The 12,785-nt window shown below is 42.8% G+C and overlaps 2 protein-coding genes across 6 annotated transcripts; one reads left to right on the forward strand and one right to left on the reverse strand.

Moving 5' to 3' along the window:
- Positions 1-209: 209 nt before the first annotated feature.
- On the reverse strand, positions 210-2,753 carry ercc1 (excision repair cross-complementation group 1). The gene is made up of 9 exons (XM_058082387.2): positions 2,470-2,753; positions 2,073-2,396; positions 1,834-1,937; positions 1,650-1,749; positions 1,147-1,223; positions 827-926; positions 629-700; positions 490-558; positions 210-402 (listed from the first exon to the last, which is right to left on the reverse strand). Exons 1-9 carry the CDS (start codon positions 2,527-2,529, stop codon positions 337-339), a joined length of 972 nt encoding a protein of 323 aa, XP_057938370.2. The 5' UTR covers positions 2,530-2,753; the 3' UTR covers positions 210-336.
- Positions 2,754-2,971: 218 nt separating this feature from the next.
- On the forward strand, positions 2,972-12,577 carry sona (SON DNA and RNA binding protein a). Of its 5 annotated transcripts, none has more exons than XM_058082532.2 (10): positions 2,972-3,053; positions 4,118-4,191; positions 4,304-4,511; positions 6,202-6,260; positions 6,372-8,252; positions 8,384-8,810; positions 8,967-9,493; positions 9,592-10,070; positions 10,151-10,255; positions 11,408-12,577. In XM_058082532.2, exons 2-9 carry the CDS (start codon positions 4,164-4,166, stop codon positions 10,223-10,225), a joined length of 3,684 nt encoding a protein of 1,227 aa, XP_057938515.2. In that variant the 5' UTR covers positions 2,972-3,053; positions 4,118-4,163; the 3' UTR covers positions 10,226-10,255; positions 11,408-12,577. The 5 variants fall into 5 exon arrangements, with proteins under 5 accessions (XP_057938515.2, XP_057938513.2, XP_057938510.2 ...); XM_058082530.2 differs by having other exon boundaries at positions 2,979-3,146; XM_058082527.2 differs by having other exon boundaries at positions 2,996-3,154.
- The last annotated feature ends 208 nt before the right edge of the window (positions 12,578-12,785 follow it).

Consider the following 12,785-nt stretch of genomic DNA (forward strand, 5'->3'; position numbering starts at 1 on the left):
GGGACAGGAATAGAGAAGGCTCTGTCTCCCCAATAGATATCTAAATATGTATAATTTCATGTAAACGCCAACAGTGCAACTGATTCATTCTAAAATTATTTATAATTACAATATAATGTAGATACATGCTATGTTTACAACCCCTGCTCTTTTGTTTGGATGGAAATAACAACACAACTACTATTAAATATTTATTAATTCAATCAGGTTCCACCAAATAGCAGTGGACAGTTATTACAAAACAGTTATAAAACATATACATGTATATGTTGACAGCATTAAGTGTAATTTTTTGTCTGCTGCAGTTAAAAACAAGACATCTTGTGATAGCGCATTTCAACTATCACACTTGGTCTTGGATTTTCGGAAGGGTTTGTGAAGCACATCATAGAGACGTCTTGCCTGCAAGCACAAAACACCAACATGGTCATTTTATAAATATTATATTTACGTTTTATTTGTATGGTGAATGTGCACATTTCCCCTCACTTTTTGTGGCCCTAAGCCCGGACAGAGTACAAGGTCTTCTTTCGAGGCACTGATGATTCCTTCCAAAGACTGAAATGACAAAATAATGTCGAAGATTCACAGAAATCAAATGTTTGTTCTTTTTTTAGGAGGCACTCACTGAGAAGGTTGACAGTAGTGTAATAGCATCTGTCTTGTTTATGGACTTCACAGTTGTAAGGCAGTCTGTCACCTTCAAAATAAACACAAACATAAGCTGACACTTTTTCCAAGAAAATAAAACATTTGACGAGTTAATCAGATGCATTGGTGTGCGACTGCACCGCAAACTTCACAGCTTTAAAAACAAAATAATGACCTTTGACAAATAGTCTTTTTCAACTTGTTCCTTCAAAAGATCTGCTGGTTTCTTCTCGTATGACTTGTAGGTTTCTAGGTAGCGTCCTGCCTCCTCTGGACTGTCGGTTCATTCAGCACAAACAAGACTATTATAGCAACATACACATCATATTCATTTTCACTTATTAAGTTACAAAAAGGATGACAGGAACTATAATGTGATATGGCTGTTATTGCATTTGTGGCACATATTTGGGATGAAATGGCATATGGGATACAAATCAGCTACCCAGATTAATAGTATCACTTTTTTTTTTCTTTGAGCCAAACCAGATTTACCTCCACGCCAAAATAAGAGTGCAGTCCGCCATGATACAAATGCGAGCCAGCTCCTTCAATGCATGATGAGGGTCTTTCTGGAATATGGGGAGGAATATGAAAATGAATACATTTTTAAGTAAGCACCGTAATTTTCAGTGTATGAGGCACCGGTGTTTAAGCCACACCCACTAATTTTAGAGAGAAAAAATTATTTGTACATAAGCCCAGCAAAACTATAATTGTTATATAATTATAGATTGTTATGCGCACAAGTCAACCCGTCATAAATCGCAAGAGGTCATCAATGTCTGAATCTTAGAAATAGCACTAAAATCATCATACAGTAACTTAACACTCAAAGGGTAGATAAGAAACATACAAGACAAGTACTGGTTTAGAATAAAAAAACTATTAATGTCTTCCCATCATGCATTGCAGTTCATCAAAACAGTTCATTGGCCTTTCAGCTGCCTGTGTGCACCCTTACCCAATGCCCCCTCATCCACATCCACACTACTCACCACATCCACTTGAATTAGTAAAACTCTGAGGGTGAAACAGTGTCCGAGCTGCTTGAGTCGGTCGTGAATATAATTCGGATGCAGATTGTGATACCTCAGGCTGAGAGAGAAGGGGGGGGGGGGAAGTGAAAAGTACTACACATGTTTCACAGCAAGTATTTAGTAAATATGCGTAATTATTCACCTGAGAAAGAGAGCACATGTAGTCTGGCCCAGGACGTAATCCGGTACAACTTCTCCGAACTCCCATGGGACACTCCTCACGAATTTCAAAATGGGGTTTCCCCTCTGAAAGCATCGTCAGAGTGTGTGACATGACTTTTGATTGACACTTCCATGAAGATATTCATTTAATGATATGTGTATTGTTGTGGTTGTGTCATTAAGATTGTGCAGGTGTACCTAATGTGTCCCGATGCATACCTGTCGCGGACTGACAATAATGCTGCTCCCGGACCCAGCTGGTTTCGGACCAAGACCAGTACTAAGATTCCCTTCATCCATGCTCTTCTTGACCTCGTCACTGCCACCATTGTTCTTATCATTTCCGTCTGTAGATGAGGGCACTAAATCGGGTTCCTTTTGCCGGAGATTGGGACCTGTGAGGACGCCACCACCTTCAGGGAAGCCAGGGTCTTTACTCTTGATGATATATTGTGCATAGGACAAATGCTCGTCCGCTTTTGCAGAGGAAGAACTTGTACTGCTCTGGCCTACATATGATGATGGCTGAAAGTGATGCTTTGGCTGGAAAGGCACAGGAGCTGTTAGCTTTACTGAAGACAGTTGAGAAAGTTAGAAAGTTTACATGATTACTGACCGGTGTTCTTTCTTTGGTGAAGGCAGAGTCGTCCAAATCGATGTTAAACCTCTTCTTCATTTCTCAGCTCGGGTATGTTTTTGAACAAAGAATGGACAACAAACATCCGGTTCGAAAGACGCGGTTCACATCATCTAATAAATGAGTACACACTAATATATTAATGTATATGAGTGTATGTCGCATTCACAGGACAAAATGTAAATATTTCTACTTCCAGATTTGATTAGTTGGCAATGAGAGTACGATTTTTCTGAATTCTCTGTGCAGGAAGTTTTCATATGGAGCAAATTTCACGCTTCCGGTATTTGCTTTTCAGCGTAAAAGCACTTGTTTACACTCCCTTACAATGATTTTTGAAACACATTGCTAATAATGTAATATTTCATTAATAAAACTTTGTTTCACTATTTTATCAACACAGTTTCAACTCATTTATTGAAATAAGCAAAGCCTCCGCGCGTGGAGTTGCCGTGGCAACGGTGACGCTGCCACTGAACGCGCGCAGTTGCATTGCATTGTGGGATCGTGGGTGATACCGTCCTATCATGGCGGAAGAGTTAGCTGGCTAACCAACGTTGTCGGTACGCGATTGTTTGGCTTCGCACGCTTTTGGAACTACGACCGCGGCAGCTTGGCATTTTGCACGCATTTACTGCAGCCGAAACTTAAACTGGGTAAAAATGTACGCTACAAATCTTGTGTGTGATAAAGTAACGAAGTTGCCGCGTTGAAACGAGCAAAAAGCTAGCTGAAAGGTCTTAGCGCGCTGAAGTTGTTAGATAACTACGGCCATGCTAACGTTGATAGCGGTAATGTCCTCGCTGAACGAATTATGGTGGTGGAGGCCGCAGTCGTGTAGCAGGCTGTTTGTTGTATGCCTGTTACATTACCAGTGTGATAATCGAAAATATTATTTTTTCTTTTGTGAAGTGTACAACTCTATAAGTACTTAATTTCATAAAGGTGGCGCTAGCTTTATTGATTTATGAATGGATGTTAGTAAGCTAGCTGCAGCCACGCAGGCCCGCTGGCAGGCACTAGCCTCTAACTTATATTGGAGCCCGTTGTGGCATTTGTACATTTTGAATTTGTTTTGCCTTATTTGCTCAATCAACTTTGATAGACATATACAAATATTAGCATACTTAAACGATCAAAATGTATCCGGATTTGGTCAGCCAATGTGTCAGTTTTAGCGTTAAAACAACATTATCTTTGTTGGCTATGTGCGCGGCAACCTTAACGATAATGTCATGACTGGTTGTATTTTTAATTGTGTAAGTACTTTTGAAGCGTGTTTACTTTGTAGTTGATATTCAAAAACTTTTTTGCGATACATAAACTGATATCAATAAAAAACAGTGGAAATGCATTTACTTATTCCCGATTATGACACACTACGTGGAATCCCAGTGTATAAATTGTTACCTTCTTTCGCAGACTTTTACTTCCATCATGTTTTCGTTGCATTTAGGATAATACTGATGTGTTGGAAAACACTCCACTGCTGTTAAATTTCAATATCAACCCATTGCCGAGGTGTATTGTGTTCACAACGCACCTATAGTTGGGACCCAATGCAGGTTGTCATTTATTAGAATGAAATACTGAATCCTGAGTTTATTGTGTATTCATTCTTCCCCAGTGTTGCCTGAGAAGACCCTTTTCAAAAAGCACCTGCAACATATCAAATGGAGTGTGCAGTGGACATTCCAGCTGGTGAGTGATGTGCAGACCACATATTATTGTGTATGATGTGTTTTATTTTAGTTGTAATACGCAAATATTGTTGTATTTTGTATAACGTGAAACACTTGGCTATCGTGTTCAGGTGAGGATGAGACAACGGAGAAAGATGACGTAAATTCCAAGGAATCGACCGAACCGCCCCATAAGAAAAACAAGAAGCACAAAAAACACAAGAACAAGAAGAAAAAGAAGAAGAGAAAGGGCGAAAGGGAAAGCAGTTCGGAGTCTGGTGCTGAGTCTGAGACGGAACCAACATCGCCACCGAAACCTGTCCGGACTACTAGAGCCAGGTCAGAAGAAACACCTTTTACTGTGTTTGTGACAAAATAGCTTACTTAACACTTTTTCCCACTCAAAACCAATAAGCCTCTGCAGTGTTTTTTCCATACATTGATTTATTTGGGGTGGCCCGCTGCGATTAAGTTTGGACTGCCGCAGAAAAATTTAGTATCAGAGTTCCTCCTTGTTCCATTTTCACTGGTAGTTGTTATCTCATGTAAGCTTTTTGGTTTGTGTCAAAAGAAATATGACACAATCTCATGTTTTTAAGCCATATTTAATACCATAGCATTCAGTTATTGATGTGCAGGCGTTGGTTATGTGGCGTAACAGTGTTATTTTGCTGATATGCATTGAATTTGAAAGTGTAACTTTATTGGCTATACAATGTGGTGGTAAAAAGCTTACTTCGTGGAATATGCCTTGCTACTCAACCCAAACACAGCAAAAATAGGACGGGTTTCATTTTTTGCAGCGGTCGACGTGAATATGTGCACCCTATAACACGCACAGGTGTTTTAAAAATAACTTTGATGTTTCTTGCTATTTTGATGAATAGATACATTATAACGTTCAACCAAGTCAGTGCCATGTTAGTGTACAATGTGTAAACCTCACTCTTCAATGCCTTACGAGATGTGCCGGAAAATGTATTCACAGATTGGGGTTTTGGTTGAGTGGTTAACGTTGGTGCACTTAACGCTCAATCATTGGGGGTTTGTGGATGCGGTGAATGGCTGATCTGATGGTTACATCTGCGTCTGAAGGTGCTTCAAGACGCAGATTTACCATTTACCGAGTTGCCGTTTTATACAAACAAACTCGGTGTGCATTTGAAACAGCATCACGCAGGAAACTCCCACAGGACCACAATCAGTCGTTTGCTATAACATAGAAGAGCTGGATTCTATCGGTGGTAAGTAAAGTTGGGTTTAAATGCTAATTGAGCACTTTGAACCTCACTATATTATGCGTAGTTGCCATTACTTTGTGGATCAAATTATAGAGTACATGCATAAGGAAGTAAAAGGGTCTCTGTTTGTTATACCTACCTATTGTTCCCTGAGGAATAACACACAATCAAGGCTTTTCTAACATTCCACACTATAAAATGGGTAAAAGTATCCAATGCATTTGTTGGATTAAATTTAGCGTGACAGGGCTCAATCGTGTCATCAACATACATTATCACGATATAAATAAAATCATTCATGTTGTTTATATTAAATATTCCTAATTTAGATATTAGCGGTACAATCAAGTGTATATAATCTTTAAAATTAGCATACACTGACCACATGGCCCAGAATACAATATTCAGGTGTTTTTAATCACTTCATAAAAATCGAAATTAAACGAAATTAACTCCCCAAATTCAAGTTGTTAAAGAAGATTTAAAAACACGAGATCATTTTGCACATTCATTAAGACCCAAACCAAAAATCTATTATCTTTCCACTCACCCGTAGAGTTTTGCATGGCCAATTATGCAAATTAGGCGATGATGTCAGCTCACCCCAGAAAATACCGGCGTGCTTCTAAAGATGCTAGGCTGCAAAATATGGTTGGAAATGATTGAGTTGATTAAATATTTGATGAAGTTGTTCACTTAGAGTAATTCACCATGAAATAAATTTAATGTGTTGATCAAATAAAACTGAAATAATAAAAAAAAATATTTACATGTTTTTTTTTTTGTAGTGCAAGGCTGGCAGCTGCAAAAACTGGCGATCATGCCGGGCAGAAGGAAGACAAAACAGGTAGGGCATTTTTTTCCCACAATTAACCGTTTTCTATTATTTTGCTATTATTTTGTCAAATGGACGACTATAAGAAAACAGAATAAAAAGGCTCATTAATTGTCTTGTCAGATTGTGTGGACAAGGAAGCAGATACAAAATCTAAAAAACACAAAAGACATGCCGCCAAGAAGAAGAAAAAGAAGAAGAAGAAGGACGAAAAGAAATCCCAGTCTCGCTCTTCATCTGATAGCAGCTCAGGTTCGGGTTCTGAGTCTGAAGCGGAGATGCGTGCAGCGGCTGGTGATGGCAAACCTTCTCCAACTGTAGCGCCTGGTCGCCATGACCCGGTGACCAGAATGTCGACAAGAGGCAAACGAGGTGATGAGAAAGCTGTTCCGATCCTTATACCGAATCCTGAGCCGCTTGAAGTGAAAAGAGAGAGCGTCGGCGACATGGATGTTTCCCCGAAAGCGGAAATGCCCGCAAACGACAGTCACACCAATGGAACAGAAAAAAATATCAAATCGCCATCACCCTGTGAGGAAGCGATAACACAGACGGCAACAGTTGAGGTAAAGGAAGAAGCCTGTCCTGGGGATGGGACATTCAGCCAAGCTCAGGAACTCCCTGATATTATTCCCAAACAGGAAGGCAATGCACAGAGAGATGAACCAGTGCAAAAAGATGACTCTGATGTAATGCAGCCGGAAACATTAAAGGAATCTAATTCACCCAGGTCGGGTGAATTACAGGCCAATTACACACCAATTACAGGCCCAGATATCAAGCAGTCTGGATCACAACATGGTCGGTCACCATCCCCGAGTCCCCCTCAGCAGAAGATTGATGGTCACGCAGTGGCAGCAACAGAAGAACCACCAGGAAATGATTCCGGATCAGCCTCAAAGGACAAACGATCTCCCACGCCTCCAGAAAAGTTGTCTCGTTCCATCTCTCGCTCCCGGTCTCCAAAAACTAGGAAGAAGTCCATCTCCCCGCCTTCCAAGTCTCCAAAGAGAGCTCGGCGCCAATCACGGTCCAGCTCTCGTTCCCTCACGCCCAAGAAGAAGGCCGTAAAGTCCCCACGGAAATCAAAGTCGCCGAGACGTCGCAGGAGCTCTTTGTCCGTGTCCCCAAAGCGACATCGAAGTCCACCATCTCCGAAAAGAAGAGCCTCAAGATCACCAAAACGCAGTAACCGCAGGTCTCGTTCTAAGTCTCGGTCTCCAAGGCGAAGCCGGAGAAGGTCTGACTCCCGCCCACGAGGAGGTTTGAGGCGCTCACGAACCCGCTCTCCCAGACGTGGCGGTGCAGGCAGCAGGCGCTCACGGTCACGCTCCGTTAACAGGGCGCGTCGCTCCAGATCTAGACGCCCTTACCGCCGGTCCAGGTCCCGTTCCTTGGCTAAACGTGCCGGTGGCAGACGCTCAAGGAGTCGATCTCTGTCACGACATAGGAGGTCACCACCTCCCAGATCACGTCGCTCACGCTCTCGATCTGCCCGCAGGAGCAGGCGGACTCGATCGCGTACTCCCGTAAGCTACAAGCGCCATCGCCGCTCGAGATCAAGGAGTCCACGCAAACGGACCAAATCCCGAACCCCTTCATTCCGCTGGCGCTCCAAATCCAGATCTCCGCTTAGAAGGCGCTCTCGGTCCCCAGCCAGGAGAAAGCGATCTCCACCACCAAGGTCTAACAAACGCTCAAAATCCCGCTCGTTGCCGAGAAGGCACCGCTCAAAGACGCATTCGCCACTACCGAGCCGAAAGAGGTCCAAGTCTCCGAGGATCAGCAGCAGAAGGTCAAAGTCAAAATCTGTCTCTGTTGGCTTGCACAGATCCAAGTCCAGGTCCCGGTCTGAGTCAAGTGATAGGCCGTCTGATAGCTCGTCCCCTGCCCGATCCACTTCATCTCTTCCCATTGAGGAAAAGACATCCTCTTCTCCCCAAGCCGAGCAACAACCGACCCAAGAACAGGCGATTACAGATGATGTAGTGGCTTCTCCAGCAGGTTAGTTCTTTTGTTTATGAAATATGAAAGTCTGTCCTGGTTTGTTGTTGTGTTGGTTTCACCACAACACTCCCAATTTCACCCTCAACTACACAAAACATCATTTTTTTCACCAAACCTCTTTCTTATAGTTGCTACAGGTGGTTGGAAGCCTGTGACTTCATTTGGTCCCTCCAGTCCCCAAGCTGCTATCTCTGTGGATGAGTCCCAGGAGCAGCCTGAGCCTCCTGCTGCCATCCCCGAACCAGAACCGGAACCGGAACAAGAACAGGAGCAAGAACAGGAGCAGGAACAAGAACAGGAACAGGAGCAGGAGGAGGCCGCCATATCCCACGAGCAAGATGTTTCTGGTTCCCAGGACCCTGGCACTGGGCCAGATGGCTCTGAAGGATCTGAAGGGTCAGGCGAAGGAATGAATTCTGCCTTGCCAGTAGAAGCGGAGGCAAAATTCCAGAGAAGTTCCTCAGGTTCACCGTCTCCAGGAAGGCAGACTAAAGAACTGTCGCGTTCACCAGTCAATCAAAGGGAACAGTCTCGGTCAGCCTCGCCTCGGAAAAGGTGTGCGATTTTTAGTATGCAACATTTTAGATGCGCAGAAAGTTGAAAGTAATTTGTTCGTTGTATTAAAAGTATGATTTTATTAAGATGAAAAAATATGTATTCAATACCCAGACAATTAACTTAACCCAAATATAATTGCTTTCCTGTCTTCAGATCCAAGTCTCCAGCGAGGAAGAGAGAATCGGTCTCTCCATCAGAAAAGAAGAAGCGTCGGTCAAAATCCCGGAGTCCAGGCCGCCGCCGAAAATCCAGTCCTTCCCGCTCCGGCACCCGACGCAAGCGATCCCGTTCCAAGTCTCGAACTAGAGCGCGCCGATCCAAGTCTCGCTCTCCGGCACGCAAGAGACGATCCCGCTCGCCCAACGCCAGGGGGAGGAAGAGATCCAAATCCACCGACAGGAACAAGCGATCACGGAGCCGCTCTGCAGGCCGCAAGAAAAGATCTAGGTCAGGAGACAGAGGTAGGAGATCCAGGTCTCGTTCCTCAGAGCGAAGGCGCCGGTCGAGGTCGAGAGGGCGAGGGAGACGTCCAGTGTTTCGCAGTCGCTCCTTTGACAGAAGGGACAGGTGGAAGAGGGAACCTAGTCACTCTCCGGTTCTGATTCTCCGCAAACAGCGCCGCTCAGGGTCCCGGACGCGTCGCAGCACTAGCAAGACTCCTCCACGGCTTACAGAACTGGGTAAAACCTTTCACATCATAACAGTCACAGCAAACTTACTTTGCTGTCATCTGATTGGTTTTTCACTGAATGCACTCCCTGTCCCATTTCTCTCCCAGATAAGGACCAGTTACTGGAGATAGCCAAGGCCAACGCGGCCGCCATGTGTGCCAAAGCCGGGGTACCTATTCCTGAGAGTCTGCGGCCAAAAGCCATTCTTCAGCTTCCCCTGCCGACCCCGTCTCCCACGCCGCTATCGCTTCCTCTACCTTTACCCCTCCCCATGGGCATGGGGATGCCAAATATGCCCAACATGGGTCCAATGGGGTTGCCCACTATTCCAGGAATGCCCAACATGTCCAACATCACCATGAGTGCGGCCATGGCAAGCATGACGGCGGCCACTATGACGGCGGCCTTGACCAACATGGGTGCTTTGGCAGCCATGCCTCCCCTGGCCCCGCTTCCCACTATCACCAACAAACCTCCTCCGTGTCTTGCGCCGCCGACCCCATCCCTGAACCTGGACCACATTGAGGAAGTGAAAAGGAAGGTCACGCAGCAAGCTAACATCCACACTATAAAGGAGCTGACAGAGGTAAAGAGTGTCAACACGGGAGAGGGTGCACAATGTTGCAGCAATTGGAGTTAACCGCTTCTCTTTTTTTCTCTTTCTAGAAATGTAAGATGATAGCAAACAGTAAGGAGGAAATGGCTGTTGCTAAACCACATGTCTCAGATGACGAGTTCTAGAATCTTCAAGCCCTCAAGGTAAAAATGCAGGTAAAAAAAAATACATTTAGAATTTTTTAGATTGCAGAAAAACCGCAATCAAGTTTTCAGCTTGATTACTTCAAGAGTAAACTCGATTTTAACAATGCGAAGAGACACAAATGTTTCCCATACATTCATTTATTTGCGGCAGGCCATCACAAATACTTTTCAATGAAATAAATATAGAGCAACACTAATTATTCACGCTCACTCAAACACATTCTAATGAAACTGGTGTTGCTTAATGTTACAACCCTGTACAGTAGATGGCATCACTGCTCTGCAACATACTGTATTCACATACTTGACCAATCAGACGCCTGAAAAAGTTACAGACTCGAAACTAACTTGTTCACACATTACATATACAATGCATCTGTTTTGTGAGATACTAGATTTTTTAATCCGCATACACTTGTGTATGTCGCCCAGGAAACATCATGAATGCAAAATGAAACCAACACATTCTGTTGTTAGCTAAGTTTAAAAAATGTGAGCCAATGTCAGTTAGACCCATCCACACACACAAATGGTGAGCTGGATTTTTTGAAAATTGTCCCCTTATGGCACTAATAAAGGCTTATCTTATTATTATTATTATTATTATTATTAATCAACCCTCCCTACCACTAAATGCCACATATAGTTTGCAGTGCTGTGGGCAACGCTTCAAAAGAAAACAATAATTGTTCTCTTCAAACCAGTTCAGTCTACAACAACAGTGCCTCTGCTGGATGCAGCCAAGTTTTCAGTTTTCTTTAAAAAATAGAAAAATAAAAAATCAACTACCTCTTCTATACAATTGACATCATTGTTAGCGGTCACTCTGATCTGTTATTATATCCATCCCTGTCTTCGAAAAATGGCCACAATGGACATTATATTATCAATCATGACTTTTGTTCCCTTATAAATGTATTGTTATATCACCTATAATTTAATAACATACAATATATAGGTTCTATATACTGTAGTAATGTCCTGTTTAAAAAAAAAAAATGTTTTGCCTCAATTGCTTTAAGACAAGATTAATCAACAGTCAATTCCACATAATGAATTCCCCACCCTTATTGAGCTATTGACTGTCACCCCCCCCCCCCCCCCCAAGTGTCTCACATCGACCACCTGGGATTGACATATGGAATATTTCTTTCTCTGCAGGCTCTCACTGACTAGAAGTTAGACACATTGAAGATACTTTTTCCTTCTTTAGGAGCCACTTCACTGACAGGAAAACACAACAACAAATACAAAAAAAAGCCCTTTTCAGGACAAACTATAGTTCCCTGTTGGAGGTCAGGTGACGTGTAAGAACATCCTAGTCGGTTGGCCTAGCACCATCCCTAACTCTCCTCTACACTCTGCTCTGCATAGTTTTGTGCGAGTGCGTCGCACCACTGAAGAACGTGAACGCCGACCTGTGTATGACTATAGCGCGAATGTGAGTGTGTGTGTACATAGTGATTTTCACCGACATCCCCTGCAGTGTTTCTGCTTAATTCAAGCAGTCGCTGTTGTAAAGACTGAAACCAAACGTAATAGTGGTGCAAAGTTTTTTTTTTTGTAAAAGATGTGTCTAAATTGGTTTTACATCCAAGGCTTTCTTAAAGGATTGTGTTAAGCGGACACTGCTTCCTTCTTCTGCTGTATCCCTTCTTTAATCTTTTGTGTTTTTGTTTCTTAGTTTTTTTTTAACAGATTAAGTTTCAGTCAATCCTCATGCGTGAGTTGCTCGGATAACGTTGGGTGCAAAAGGAAACCTCATGTTATGAGATCTGAGCTATTCGGAATGTTGTGGCTGCAAAACAAGAGGAGCAGACACAAAATGCATCACATTCAATTAGTTCTGCCCTGGTTGTGATTATCGTTCTCTAAAAGCGGCAGCTACATTTAAGAAGGAGATGCACGCTCTGAGGAAATAATTCATGACATAAAAAAAAAAGAACGGCTTGAGACGAGACTAGTTATTAGTGTATCAGACAATCACCTTCTGTTTTTTGGGGAGTCATCAATGTCGCTTATTAGAGCTGCCTTTTACAGCATTTCAACTAAATGATGGTATGGTAACGTGGTCATTTCCATTCGCTGTTGTGGCAAACGGAGCCATCCACTCGCAACCAGGGCTATCTAACTGGATGGTAATGTGAAGGCTTTTCTCAGCACATAACTAAACAGCTCCATAGTAGTGTTGAATGCCTTTTTTTGAGGTGATTTAAAAAGACAGGGAAATGGCATTTTATGATTTACATTTTTTTTTGGTCATTTGAATAAGACGTTGCTTGCTCTGTATATAAATGTGTTGATGATTATTAAAAACCTCAGTGATCTGTAGAGATTCATGTCCATGTGTGTTGTTTTGCCCTCTCGGTGTATTGCTGCGTAATCACAATAATAGTACACAATCGTACAAATGCTAATTTAGCTAAAAAAATGATAAAAAAAAAAAATAATCAAACCTATTGCTGTTCGATTGTCCTTGCATTGTTGTTTACACGCTTTGCCTAGGTTATTGTAGCTAGACTTTATCTGCCTAGTTTCT

The sequence above is a fragment of the Doryrhamphus excisus genome, linkage group LG12, assembly GCF_037039965.1.
Source record: "Doryrhamphus excisus strain RoL-2023G ecotype Guam linkage group LG12, RoL_Dexc_Guam_v1.1, whole genome shotgun sequence".
NCBI lineage: Eukaryota > Metazoa > Chordata > Actinopteri > Syngnathiformes > Syngnathidae > Doryrhamphus > Doryrhamphus excisus.

What these genes read in the sequence shown, in the direction of transcription:
- ercc1 (XM_058082387.2), bottom strand. Translation starts at nt 2,529, where the DNA reads ATGAAGAAGAGGTTTAACATCGATTTGGACGACTCTGCCTTCACCAAA. An exon ending in ACTCTTATTTTGGCGTGGAG is followed by an intron (nt 927 to 1,146) that starts GTAAATCTGGTT and finishes ATGAACCGACAG; the next exon opens with TCCAGAGGAGGCAGGACGCT. An exon ending in AAAAAGACTATTTGTCAAAG is followed by an intron (nt 701 to 826) that starts GTCATTATTTTG and finishes TTTATTTTGAAG; the next exon opens with GTGACAGACTGCCTTACAAC.
- sona (XM_058082532.2), top strand. Translation starts at nt 4,164, where the DNA reads ATGGAGTGTGCAGTGGACATTCCAGCTG. An exon ending in GTCCGGACTACTAGAGCCAG is followed by an intron (nt 4,512 to 6,201) that starts GTCAGAAGAAAC and finishes TTTTTTTTGTAG; the next exon opens with TGCAAGGCTGGCAGCTGCAA. An exon ending in GCAGAAGGAAGACAAAACAG is followed by an intron (nt 6,261 to 6,371) that starts GTAGGGCATTTT and finishes TTGTCTTGTCAG; the next exon opens with ATTGTGTGGACAAGGAAGCA.